The 14,097-nt window shown below is 41.0% G+C and overlaps 1 protein-coding gene across 4 annotated transcripts in view; it reads left to right on the top strand.

Moving 5' to 3' along the window:
• The window catches only part of SMYD3 (SET and MYND domain containing 3), a 654,773-nt gene that overhangs the window by 529,452 nt on the left and 111,224 nt on the right, over positions 1–14,097 (top strand). For 3 of the 4 annotated variants that reach the window (XM_030557036.1, XM_030557039.1, XM_030557038.1), the window contains 2 exons: positions 5,573–5,640; positions 8,057–8,159. In XM_030557036.1, the coding sequence (XP_030412896.1) occupies positions 5,573–5,640; positions 8,057–8,159 (171 nt within the window). The remainder of the gene's footprint in view (positions 1–5,572; positions 5,641–8,056; positions 8,160–14,097) is intronic. The other variant, XM_030557037.1, reaches the window with a different exon arrangement.

Below are 14,097 nucleotides of genomic sequence, written 5' to 3'. Positions count from 1 at the left end.
CCTTTCCAGGGTTCTCAACAAATACAAAAGAAACACAAATGAATTGTCCCCGGGATGTGGTTCATCCCTCTGCCTTCAGAGAGTCTTTCGTTGAATTGCGGTCAAAACTAGGCTCACAGACTGATATGGAGAAATTGTCTCCTCAAAAGATGCATCTTTCTTGAGGGAGGGGCCATCAACGAACAGTTAGGTGAGGAGCGCTTGGCTTTAGCTGGCCCTCTCTCTCATCTGCCACCTACTTTTCTTTTTTTCTATTTCATGGAGAAGCAGACTTGACTAGATGGTCTATATCAGTGGTGGGCAATCTGCGGCCCATCAGGGTAATCCGCTGGGGGTCCGCCAGACAATTTTTTTACATTTGCATGGTTGCCCACAGCTCCCAGTGGGTGTGGTTCACCATTCCCGGCCAATGGGAGCTGCAGGAAACAGTGCGGGCAGCCATGAAAATGTAAACAAACTGTCTGGTGGACCCACAGCAGATTATCCTGATGGGCTGTGTACAGCCCACAGTCCGTAGGTTGCCCACCACTGGTCTACATCCTCCACCAACTATAATTCCTAAATACCTAATGGTTTATATTTTCTTGTTCTGCCCTATGTTTTTCAGGTATTGTAACAACCTCGTTTCCCCAATATTTTTACTAAATGATGTAATGTAACTTTTGCTACCTTATGCCTTCTAAATTTCTCATAAATCTTTTCTTTTTCTTTATCAAAGTCCTTACATACCCATAAAGGTGATCAATTGTTTCTTCTACCTTACAGTGCTCACATAGTCCATCTTTGTGTTTGTTTATTTTTGTTTAAGCCGCAATAGCCTGTAAGTACTCTAAACAAAAGCCCTTCATTTTTCCTTTCCTGAGCCTGACGTATGTCATTATCCTCAACTCTAGGACACAATTCAAAAAAATCATTTTCCTCTTTTTTTGTTGATCCAGATTTTTTATCATTCCTTTTTTAAATTGTTCTGTACTAGGCTTTTGAATTCCTGTTCATGCAAGGAAATTTCTGTTTATGTCCTTTCATTTCTAACAGCACTTTTAGCTCTGCTGCCAACTGTGGTGTGCTTTTCCCTTTTAAGATCCTCCCTCCAAATCAGATCTCTCTCATTGGTGTGGTAGGGCAGTGCCACCTGCTCATTAATCCTGTTATGGCCAGTGTGGGACTTGTACACTTTACTACAAGCACCTAGAATCTTCAGCCAGAAGATGATACATCCCTTATGCTTTTAAGGGAGAATAGAGAACAAGAACGTATTATACCTGTGCTCTGGGCTCTTCAGAGACTGTCACTTTGCTGCTAGGTGCAGTTCTAGGTTCTGATTAAGCCTTAAATGGTTTAGTTATCTCAGGAGTTGTCAAGGTATGAACCCCCACTCTGAACCTTAGCGTCCAAAAGATGGGGTACCTGCATGAACTCCTCTAAGCTTAATTACTAGCTTAGATCTGATAGTGCTGCCATCAACCAGAAGTATAGTGTTCTGGTACACTGCCGGTCCCCCAAAACCTGCCCAGGGGACCCCAAGACCCAAACTCCTTGGATCTAAAAACAAGGAGAAGCTGACTATTCCCCTCCTTCCACCTCCCAGACTTTCCCTCCCTGGGTTACCCTGGAGAGACTATACAGATTCAAGCTCCGTGAATCTAAAACAAAGAGGAAATTCACCTTCCCTCCTCCTTCACTCCCCCTCCCAGACTCTCCCTGAGAGAGAGTTAGTGATCCTAACACAGAGAGAAATCAGGTTTTTCTTTCCCCCCTTCTCTCCTTTCTCCCACCAATTCCCTGGTGAGTGCAGACCCCCTCCCTTGGGTCTTACCCAAGAAATAAAAAAAAATCAATCAGGTTCTTAAAAAGAAAAGCTTTTAATAAAAGAAAGAAAAGAAAGTAAAAAGTGTCTCTGTAAAATCAAGATGGAAAATGTTACAGGGTCTTTCAGCTAGACACTAGAGAGAATCCTCCCCCCAGCACAAATACAAGTTGCAGAAACAGAGATACAATCCTTCCAGCAAAATACACATTTGCAAATAAAGAAAACAATCCAAAGACTAAACCGCCTTTCTAACTGGTACTTACTAAATTGAATAGAAGAGGCTGTTTCAGAAAATTGGAGAGTCTGTATACATGTCTGGTCCCTCTCAGAACCCAGAGAGAACAAAGAAAAACCTAAAAAGCACAAACAAAGGCTTCCCTCCACCGAGGTTTGAAAGTATCTTGTCTCTTGATTGGTTCTCTGGTCAGGTGTTCCAGGTTTACTGAGCTAGTCAACCCTTTACAGGTAAAAGAGACATGAACCCTTAACCATCTGTTTATGACAGGAGTAGAGACATCTCATCACGGAACTGAGGTGGGCAGAGTCTCAAAGGCATTTGGATCCTACTGTTGAGCTTATGGGTGTCAAAGGGGTAGATCTCTCCTAAAACTCAGAATTTGTCTTGGTCATCCTCTGGGTGTTCCTTTCTTCTGACACATTATATTTCCTGTCAGTGAACATTATAGCTAAACCTTCTTCTTGTAACTATTTCTTATAACTAATTGCCCTGAAAAAAATATATTTCAATGGTCTTGGAGTTACCAAGTTTCTTATCAGGACTTAAACTTCCCAAAGTTCACAGTGTTTGAGTCTAGAAGCACATCTTCTTTTCACCTCGGTAAAATAAGTTTTGTAATGAAAATTCACAACTTGTGCATGTTTACAAAAAGAGGGGAAAGTAAAATTTGTTGTTTTCACTTTGTGTGTAAACATTTTTCACCCGACACTACAAAAATAACTAGACTTATTGGGAAACTGTAAAAGCTCTCCACAAAATCCGCACTGTTCAGGAGTCAACATAATTAATGTAAATACTTCATGATAATAATGAGTGAGATACTGTAGCAGATTTTCTGGAGAAAGGGGATTAATTTAGATCTACTATGAATGACCTTTTTTATTGCATAATCCAGTACAGAGAAGAAACCTGGCAATCTGTTCTTTCACTATATACCAGTGTCAAGACAATATTTTTGTGAGATATATAATTGCTACTTAACAAGGCCTAATCTTAATTCAGAAGTGTTGTCTGGTATTATATATCTAATATCAGTAGGAGAGAAGTAATTAAGATGTATTAAGTGATCAGGAATGTTTGTAAGGGTTACAGAAATAACAGATTAATCCATTATTATCTAACCATTAAAAGCATATCTTACTGCATATATCTTCATTTAAATCAGATTTTATTAGATAATTCTGAAGGAGAATTTTATTTTTCTCTTTATGGTTAAAACACAGGCAATTATTAATTTGTGAGTTCCAGAGGTAAAAATATAATATTATGTGTTTCAGTGTATTTCTTTAAATTAGGCATAAATCTCAGGGCGGTTATATTGTATGAAGAAACTCGGTAATTTTTCAAAACTCACACCTGCCAGATCTCCGCAATAACTCTTTTCCCACTCTGCAGAGAATTAACAATGCCAATGGAAAATCAAACTTAAAAAAAAAGATTCAGACATTTTTCTTGTTTATCTTAGGATACGTGTGGTCTATACGGCAAAGAAAAACTCAACTTGGGCTTGGGCTGCAGGGGAGTTTCGTTGCTGTGTAGACGTCTGGGTTCAGGCTGCTGCCCAAGTACTGGGACCCTCCCACCTCCTCATGATCCTAAATCCTGGGCATCAGTCCAAGCCAAGAAGTCTACACAGCAATGAAACAGCCCCGCAGCCTGAACCCTGCAAGCCCAAGTCTGCTGGCAGGGGCTAGCTGCAGGTTTTTCTTTGGTGTGTAGACATACCCTTATAGTCTGTTATAACTAGTTATGTTTCTATAAACAGAAATGTTTGCAAAGAAAAGGGACCAAATTCACAGTCTATTTTGGTCAAATTCCTGGTCATAAGATTTAAAAAATCATAAATGTCATGATTTCGCCTATTTAAATCTAAAATTTCATGGTGATGTAATGGTAGGGGTCCTGACCCCAAAAGGAGTTGGGGGGGGGCACAAGGTTATTGTGGGGGTGGTTGCAATACAGCTACCCTTACTTCCAGGGATTTGGAGCAATCAAATTTTTGAATTGCTCTGCTCCGGCTCCACTCCAGATCTGGGCAAAAACCTACAGGTCCGTGCTCCAGTTCCGGGCTCCACTCCAAAGTCCTGCCTTCTTCTGCACTGCTGCTGGAGAGTGGCGGCTGCTGGCCGGGATCCCAGCTCTGGAGGTAAAGCCGCCTCCAGCAGCAGCACAGAAGTAAAGGTGGCAGGGTATGGTATTATTATGGTATGCCTTACTTCTGCATGCTAGTGGCGAGGCAGTGCCTTCAGAGCTAGGCACCTGGCCAACAGCTGCTGCTCTATGGCTGCCCAGCTCTGAAGGCAGCACAGAACTAAGGGTGGCAATACTGTGACCTCCCTAACATAACTTTGCAGCTCCTTTTTGGGTCAGGACTCCCAATTTGAGAAACGCTGGTCTCCCCTATGAAATATGTATAGTATCGGGTAAAAGCACACAGAAGACCAGATTTCGTGGGAGAAGACCAGATTTCATGGTCCGTGACACATTTTTCATGGCTGTGAATTTGGTAGGGCCCTATTTATCAATATGTAACTGATGACATGACATACCTCACATGTTATCAAAAATTAAAAAGTATTTCCCCTCCGTTATTCCAAATAAAGTCAGATGGACTCTAACACAGAATTCAGATCCAGATTTGGAATACGTCAAAATTCAGCACGTTTTTGCATTCTAGTTTTTGGGTCAATACATTATAACAACAGTGGCCACTTGCAAAATTTGGATCTAGGTTTGGATTTTGAACACCACCAAAGTTCAGAGCCAGGGTTTTAGCTTTGGCTCTTCTCTAGTTGCGAGTAATTATTCCTTTTCTCATCTCAGTTCTAAATCCATTTCAATCCTGAAAACTGTATGAGAGAAAAACACATTATACAGTTCAGTATGCGATATAAAATGGAAGAAGATATTTCTCTTTTCCTATGAGAATAATTAAAATAAGATGTCTTATAGCTTCCCCATTTGAGTTATCTCTCCTTTCCCCACTCATGAAAATGAATGTCATGCAAGAGATCACCCATCATGTACTCATTCTTTGTGTTTACACAGGCACACGCTGCATTTCCGCAGTCAGTATAGCTATTTACCTCAAAGCTGTGGTTCATTCTTGGGGCTCCACTGTTTTTCATAAACTGTACTGTGGCAGCTTGATGCAGGTCTGGTCAGAAACAGCTACTCTGTATAGCCACAACAGCCACTGTTCCCCACTATATTGTCTATATGCAGTGCTTTGCAGGCTTCATATATTTCCTCCCCTCTGGACAGGAAAATAGGGCCTCTGCATGTGTTTAACTTCACATTTTTGCAGGATACTAATATTTCTGCCCTTAATTGACTGTAGTTTTACAGGAGAGTGTGTCCCAGATGTGATTGCTCTAAAATGAAAGAGTATCAGTATTGGGCTTGAATATCTGCAATCTAATTACCAAAATGCCCTTGCATTTTATTTTGAAAGTTTCTTTCACTTAGGTATGACATTTCTAAATGATGCTGGTAATCCTGGATTTTCCCCCTTGTTTTTACAGGTGACCTGTAACTGTTTCACCATCAGTAATGGAGAGATGCAGGATGTTGGTGTTGGCCTGTATCCCAGGTACTGTGGACACTGTTTCATTCACAGGCAAAAACTCTGTGTGTGGCTTTTTATTTTTTATTTATTTATGTATGTATTTATTTATTTATATTTGTAGCTAGCTAGAGGGGTCACTGAAGTAGCAGATACCATTGCTAAATAAGAAATTACGAAATGCAAATAAATTGCAAGAACATGAAAAACATGATTGAGTTTAAAAATATTTTTAAACTCCTAATTGCAGAGTTTTAACATAGTTTAGACAGGACAGCTCTTTATACCTGAATTCTTGTTCTCATGGAGACCCTAATCTCTTCCTGGCAGGGATAAGGATAAATGTTGCCACTAAAACATGAGACTTGGGCTTCTTAAGAAAGTAGCAAGAAGCTTGGGTAAAGAATAGGGTTTTTGCAGCCCACCGCCTTTCTTTTTGTCACATAGAAAGGGAATGTAGGATTTTAGATATGAAAATTAAGAATAATCAAGAAAATATTATAATGGCACTTTGATACGCCCACACCATGATACTGCATGCAGTTCTGATCGCCCTATCTCAGAAACGCTACATTAGAAATGGAGAAGGTACAAATCTCAGATGTTGGTGTTCTGTCCTCCTGTTCCCAGCTATCTCCTTAGTGCACAGGGGCTGATGGTCAGATGAGAGCTTCCTTGCCTAGATAGGTTTCTTTGACCTCCTCAAGATTCATAGGGGCTTCTGTATGGTTCAGTGCAGGACTGGGGCCAGAAATGGTTCAGTGCAACCCTTGGCAAAGCCTTCCACCTGGTCTACCAGAACAGCTTCCATTTTGGATGACAGAAAGGTCACTCCCATCAACACTGAATCAGCTGAGTATGATAAAGAAAGAAAGGAGCCCTGCAGGGGGGCCAATCTATCATTGCTCCCTTTCATGTACAGCTTTGGAGGGGCTGTCTCTGAAGGGTTTCACATCACACAGCTGCTCCTCCCTCCTGGTGTCTCCTTCTCTGTTAGCTGGATTGGAGATCACTGAACGTATTTTATGCACTCCCTCTCATTCTCAACGTCCTCCAGAACAGTAAGGCAATGGGAAAAGAGGTGTGACCATGCAGGATCTGGCACTCAGTGCTTCAGCTTTTTTCCTGAAGAGATTACATCCCATCCCATTTCCCCATGTCACATACCACGGTCCTTTGGTAATGTCTGCCTGAAGGCCTAGTAGTCAAAGGTGGACATTGGCCGAGAGGTGGCTGGTGGCTAAGTGGTAGATACCCCCTATTAGCAATCAAAAAGCAAGTTATCCAAGAGTTACTCAGTGTAAGAACCATCCTACTTGAATTTTCTATGGGGATTTAACTACAGCCTTTCTGGATGTAAAATCATGAGCATCTATTGCTTGAGCTAACAGACCAGACCGATTACCTCAAAGGCAATAGCATAAACCTCTGTACACAGTCTAACCTACTAGAAGGGGACAGAGAGCCACATTTTGTTAATGTGAGTTTACACAAAGGTGCTGGGTTGAATTTAGTTGTTAGTACGGGGATAAGGACTGTGAGCCAGAATTCGATTCCACCCTGATGATACTGGAATTCTTTTATGAAGGGTTCAGTAGACCATCACCATGACAGGGCAGGCTTCTGCCCTGGGTGTTATGCAATTGAGGACTGACTGGTACAGTCAGATTCAGTGCTAAGATGTCACATGGGAATGCAAAACAGAGAGAGAGAAAAAAATTACTGCAAACCATCTCCTCTAATGGAGGGGGCTAAGGAGAGAAGATTTCGGTGAGGCTGTCCTCAGAGTTTCCTCCCAAATTGTTCTATGGGAGGGCATATGTGTTTTGTGCATGTGTGTACTACTCCCCTCTCCCACATACCATGGAACAGGCTGCAGTGCCGCCCCACAAATCCTATGGATCCTCTGGAGGCCAGAGTATCCAAAGGGAGGTGCTGGATCCCTGATGCCTTCAGTACCACCTATAGAAATATAATACAGTTCCAGGATGTATTCTGTTTCTACCCTGAATTCTGTATGGTGAGGGAGCAATGGGAATGGAACACATTGCCTTGTCTCCAGCCTATATACTCTGCCCAGGCTCACCCCTTTCCCCTCACACAGAGCCTCACAGGGAGTAAGCAACCCCCGCCCCGCCCTTTCCATGCAGAACAGTGAGAAGGCAGAATGATCACATGTGCAGATCAAGGAGAATGATCAAGGCGGGGCTCCTATTTTTAATGAATATAAATCTTCTAAACCTTCATTTTCTTCACCTAACCAACCACACTTGAATACCAGGGATTTTCCTTGTTTGATAAACAGATTGCCTGGTGCATTAGATGTAACTCAGTCAGCTCATGTTAATAATTCAGGAAGTACTGGCAGTGGAGGATCCTTCTCTCTAATGTTCTCTGTTTCCCCCCTTCCCTCCCTCTCCCCCCCCCTCCCCCCTGCCACCAGCATGTCTCTCCTGAACCACAGCTGTGACCCAAACTGTGTGATTGTTTTTGAGGGACGCCAGCTTCTACTGCGGTCTGTCCGGGAGATCCAGATTGGTGAAGAGGTAATTAACTTGTCCTCCCTTCCATCACTGACACCTGCAGCAGTGACATCTCCCTAAATAAATGCCAGACTGCAGGGCCACCAGTTTAATATTTTGATGATATATTGATGCTAGTTTCTATCACATAGCTATCAGGGAGAAGATGATAAATAGAATCATCTCTTCACACTGGCTGGGCCCCATAATCATTACGTCTCGTAAATCACAGGCAGCCTTGATAAATTCTTGTTCCTCCATTCCTCCTTTAGGCACTTAATTTTGTTTGTATTTGGACGTCTTTACCCTGATGGAAACGCATGATATTTCTGGAACGATTGCAATGCTCACTAAGTCATCACAACAATAGGAGTTTGAGAGGTTGCCACCACACTGTAGCAGTAAACCTTTCGTTGGCAGTGAAAGTAGCAAGACAGGGTTTGTTTGCTTGTCGGTTTCATTAAAAATGACTTGGAGAAATCCCTTTCAAAGTGATTTATGTGTTTTGATCTGAGGAATTCTCAACTTGTTTTTCAGTTGCCATTTGTACTACTTTTAAAATCAGTTGTGATGGCTGAAATATTTCCAGGTAAACAAATATCACACCGACTTGGTGTTGAAATTTGCTGAGTAAGGCCATTATCCTGCAAAGACTGATGCATGTGCGTAACTTTATGTACACGAATAGACCCTCTGAGATCACAATACTGACCAATATAAGTCTTTGTAGAACCAGGGCCTGGCTTCAATCCAATGCACTTATGTGTCTCAGTCTTTGGGGGAACTGAAGGGCATATAGATTCCACATTTACAACTTTGCAATATCTGATGTTCTATAGTCTTAATATTATTTTTGTTTTTTAAAAATCATCTCCCTCTAAACAACAATGCAATGGAGATAAGTAAAGGGTGAAAATCCTTCATAGCCATAATAATAAGATTCTTTAGGAAAATCAAGGAAAACATCTTTGCAGTACATACTTTTTTTTGCCAGGAACAATCTTTCAGGATTCAAAGTGTTTTTTTGCAGTTATCAACTGCAAACTTCAGGCCAAAAATGTATACACTTATTTTTCTTCCTTTCTTTTTCTACTGCATGCCCTTCTTACCTCTTACCAATTTACTGATGTGAGTTATTTATTATGAAAAAGAGTGGAATAAACTTTAACAAGGTCTCCACATTATGCAAGAACAGATCCTAAACTCTAAAGCTACTTCATTTTTCTCCATGCTTGGATTTTTTTCCAATTGAATTTAACGAAATGTTTCTTTGCACAAAATCAGCTTTTACAAAGGCATGAAGGTCACTCCATATAGCACAACAATGGGCCTACTACAAAAACATGAATAGAATTCTCATTTCCTGATTTGTAAGACCAGTGCACTAACTCTGCTATGACTTTGACCTAAGAAGCTATGATACACCAAGTCTAAATTTGGAAGTGAATTCATCACTCATGGAAGCCTCTGGCCCAGAATCAGTGGTGAGATAAGTATGGTATTTGTTAGTAGCTGATTTTAAGCTGCTCAGAAAACAGATGTAATTTGCAATGACTTTGGCAGCCGCAGGAGCTTAAAAATGAGTGCAACTTACGCATGTGGGAGCAGATATTGAAAAACTCTCAGCTCCCATTTAGGCATTGAAATAAAGGCCAGATTTTCAAAATAGATCAGCTCTCAGTATGTTGAGCTATTTTCAGTTTCTTGATTCAGAGGTGATCCTGGCAATTAGAGGCTGATTCAGTGGACATAGTGTACTTGGACTTTCAGAAAACCTTTGACAAGCTCCCTCACTAAAGGCTCTGAAGCAAACTAAGCAGTCATGGAATAAGAGGGAAAGTCCTCTCAAAAGATAGGAAACAGGTTTTTTCGGAATGGAGAGAAGTAAATAGTGATGTTCCCCAGGGATCTGTATTGAGACCAGTGCTGTTCAACATATTCATAAATGATCTGGAAAAATGGGTAAACAGTGAGGTGGCAAAGTTTCAGATGATATAAAATTGCTTAAGATAGTTAATTCAAAGCAGACTGCAAAAAGTTACAAAGAGATCTCACAAAACTGGGTGACTGGGCAACAAAATGGCAGATGAAATTCAAGGTGGATAATTGCAAAATAATGCACATTGGAAAATATAATCACAAATATCATAATGCCAATATATAAATCCATGATACACCCACAGCTTGAATACTGCCTGCAGTTCTGGTCACCCCATCTCAAAAAAGATACGTTAGAAATGGAAAAGGTACAGAGAATAGTAACAAAAACGATTAGGGGTATGGAACAGCTGCCATATGAGGAGAGAATAAAAAGATTGGGACTGTTCAGCATGAAAAAGAGACGACTAATGGGGGATATGATAGAGGTCTATAAAATCATGAACGATGTGGAGAAAGTGAATAAGGAATGTTATTTAACCCGTCACATAACACTAGAACTACAGGTCACCTAATAAAATTAATTGTCATGAGGTTTGAAACAAAAGGAAGCATTTTTTCACACAACGCACAGTCAACCTGTGGAACTTGTTGCCGGGGTTGTTGTGAAGGCCAAAACTATAACTGGGTTAAAAAAAGAATTGGATACATTTATGCAGGATAGGTCCATTGATGGCTATTAGCCAAGATGGTCAGATATGCAACCCCATATTCTGGGTGTCCCAAGCGTCTTACTGCCAGCTGCTGGGACTGGACAACAGGGAATGGATCACTTGATAAATGTCCTGTTTCATTCATTCACTTTGAAGCATCTGACATTGGCCACTATCGGAAGACAGGATACTAGGCTAGATGGGCCATCAGTCTGACCCAGTATGGTGTTCTTTATGTTCTGTGCTTGTGTTGATGCCTAAATAGGAGCTGAGTTCTTTTAAAAATCTGTCCTGAAGAGGGCAGATGTGGGACAGAGGAAAAGCAACTAACATTGAGGGTTTGTGGTAAAACAGGTGCCCCCTAATTTAACCCAAAATAGTGAACTGAGTTACATGCCAGTTAATTATGCATTCATGTAGGTTAGTGAAAAAATGGGTATAAATGATAAAATGATATTTGGAATGAGTATACCAAATGAATATCATTTATACCTGGAGAGGGAAAAAGGAAAAGAAAAATAATCTATTAGGAGTGTGGAAGGAAAGGTAGGGGGCTCTGCATTTTTTTATACCCTCATGTCAGTTGGTTTTCCTGTTGTATCTCTGCCTCTTTCGACGTTCTCTCTAGTATAACTGAGATCAGAATCTGATTCAATGGGGCAGTACAACGTGCAAGTCAGGGTGGAATCTGGCCCTGTATCGGTATAAAATCTGTGCTTCCAAAATGGATTTGGGATCATATATAAGATGTTGTTTCAAGTAATGTAGCAACAAGAAACTTCAAAGAATTTTAAGGATTAGAAAGCCATTTACAGGCAGAATGTGACACTTTAGGTAGTAACAAATAAAAGTCTGAGTAATCAATTACACTTATTGGGGAAAAAAGAATCACAGTAGTGACTCAAAGCCAGGGTATAAAAGGAGCACTCTTCTGTAGTTATCCATACAGGAACAAACTCGATGGGAATTCTGGACCCTTGCAAAGGCAATACGAAGCACTAGAATTTTATGTTTTCATTAGACCAGTGAGAAATAAAAATAATGTTGCACTTCTGTAGCACTTTCCAGCTGAGGATCTCAAAGCAATTTACAGGCACCAGTGATTTATGATCCCCATTTTACCAGTGAGGAAACGGAGACATAGGGTATGTCAACACACCTGCTGGGAGCGAGTCTTGCAGTCTGGGTTGACAGACTTGTGCTAGTGGGGCTCACGCTAGGATGCTAAAAATATGGACGTTCCAGCTCAGTTTGGAAATTGGGCTCTGAAGCCTATGAATAGGAGTGGGCTTCAGAGCCCAAGGGGCCAGTCCAAGCCCAAATGTCAAAGAAATGTGTACACAGCTATTTTCAGTATGCTAGCCTGAGCCCTGCTAGTGTGAGTCAGTCAACCCAGGCTGCGAGACTGACTCTCTGCAGCTGTATCCAGAGAGGTTAAGTCACTGGTATTAGACACTGCTATTGTGCTCATGTCAGTATAATATGAAGTGGAAGGCCCAGTGTAGCTCTAGTGGAGCAGGTATAACTGAGATCAGAATCAGGCCTAGATTGGGTTCTAACACTCTTATCATTTAAATTGAATGATATTGATCAGGTAAGTGATAAACAGATACAGTCCATCTAAAAATGGTGCCGCTTTCTTTTTCCCTGCCAGTTTTGAGCAAACTGGAGCTGTTATGATGGCTTTATTCTCTGATCCGCTGGGAATTTGTTGGTTTGCATATTTTTGACATGAAATCATGTGACACTGGTTTTGATTTAATTTTGCTTTGAGCTTTGGGGTTCTTTCAAACCTCAAAACCAAAGTGAATCTCAGGAGCTGTGAAGCTGGGCAGGTTAAACAGAAAAATATGTTTGCACAAATCCCCATAAAGAGAAACTGCTGAGTTTGAGGCAGCTCTGAACTTGATGAAAACCTAATCACTCTTAACATCACATACAAAAAATCCTGGTAAAGATGTGTCTTATTTATGGAGAATTTAATATAGATAACCCCAAGAATTCAAAAATCATGAGTCAGGCCACCCAGCAACTCAAGAGATTGGTTTAAAATCATGAGACTTAAAATTAATAATAAATATGGTGATTTTTTTTCTTTGCCTTCTGGGTTTTGTGCCATTAAGGATTCACATTTACAAGCTTTTCTACACAACGACATATGCTAAAATCTTACTGTTTTTTTAGATTGGAAGCTGAGATTCTCATATTATCACCTGTTTCTAAGTGCTGGGGCATTAGAAAAAATTAAATTTCACAAGGCTAATAATAAAATTGCAAGATTTAGCAACATTGAGAATTATTTGGTTGTTCTGGTTTGTTTAGGAAACCAAACATTCCATTGTGGGCTCTGATCTCAGTTGCATCAGTTTTACACTTGTGAAATTTCATGGAATCAATGCACAAACATACTCTGCTCTCACAGGTTCTAGCCAGTGCACACTCCAAAATGTGCGCAGAGAGGCAGCTCCTATTTCTATTTTGACCTTACTGATACACCTAGGCCTTGTCTGCACTATACAGTTAAGTCAATCTATGTTAAGCTGACATACAGTCACTGCAGTAATTACTGCGATAGTTCATGTCCACACTACTCTCCTCCTGCTGGTGTTAGCATCCTCACCAGGAGCACTTGCATCAACTTATGAGGGGCAGGGTGGGCTCTCAGTTCAGTGTGGAGCAGGCACTATGTGTGTTTGCCTGATATATGCTTATCAAAACAACTGCTGTACACCCACTTCACCAAAGGAGAAGGGAAATGAGGAGGCCAAAAGAAACACTGTAAAGACACCCTCAGAATAATTATCAAGAGATGTGGCATCAACACCACACACTGGGAGACAGCAGCCCAGGATAGGGATAACTGGCGAAGACTTGTCAGAAAGGGAACATCCACTTTTGCCCTTGCCCTGGTCGCAGAAAAACTCCAGAAAAGAAAGGAAAGACAACTGTCATGCAGCAATTGCGGCTCAATCCTGTCTTCCAACACCACCTGCAATGTCTGCCAATGAGCCTGTGACTAAAGGATCAGACTCCTCAGTCTCCAGAGGACCCATGAAAAATAAAACCTGTGAAAGAGATCATCCTTGTCCTCGAGAGATCGCCAACAACCTTGCTGATGAAGATGATCAATTGGGTTGCATACGATATGTGAGGTCCTTTTGGATATGACATTAAAAACCAGTTGCTGGCCTGTGCCCCGAGTTCTATTCTCATATGTACCCATCCAAGGTATTGAAGACGTTTAGAGAAAAAGTCCCTTTTGAGGAATTGGAGCCATGTGGAAGAACCTCCTCCAGTTTTGAAACTTTGAGTTTGTATTTCATTTCATTGTGAATCTTGGTCCTAGTAGAACTCTTTTACCCTTCCCTTAT

This window comes from Gopherus evgoodei, chromosome 3 (genome assembly GCF_007399415.2).
Source record: "Gopherus evgoodei ecotype Sinaloan lineage chromosome 3, rGopEvg1_v1.p, whole genome shotgun sequence".
Lineage (NCBI taxonomy): Eukaryota > Metazoa > Chordata > Testudines > Testudinidae > Gopherus > Gopherus evgoodei.
This window is presented reverse-complemented; position numbering and strand designations above follow the sequence as displayed.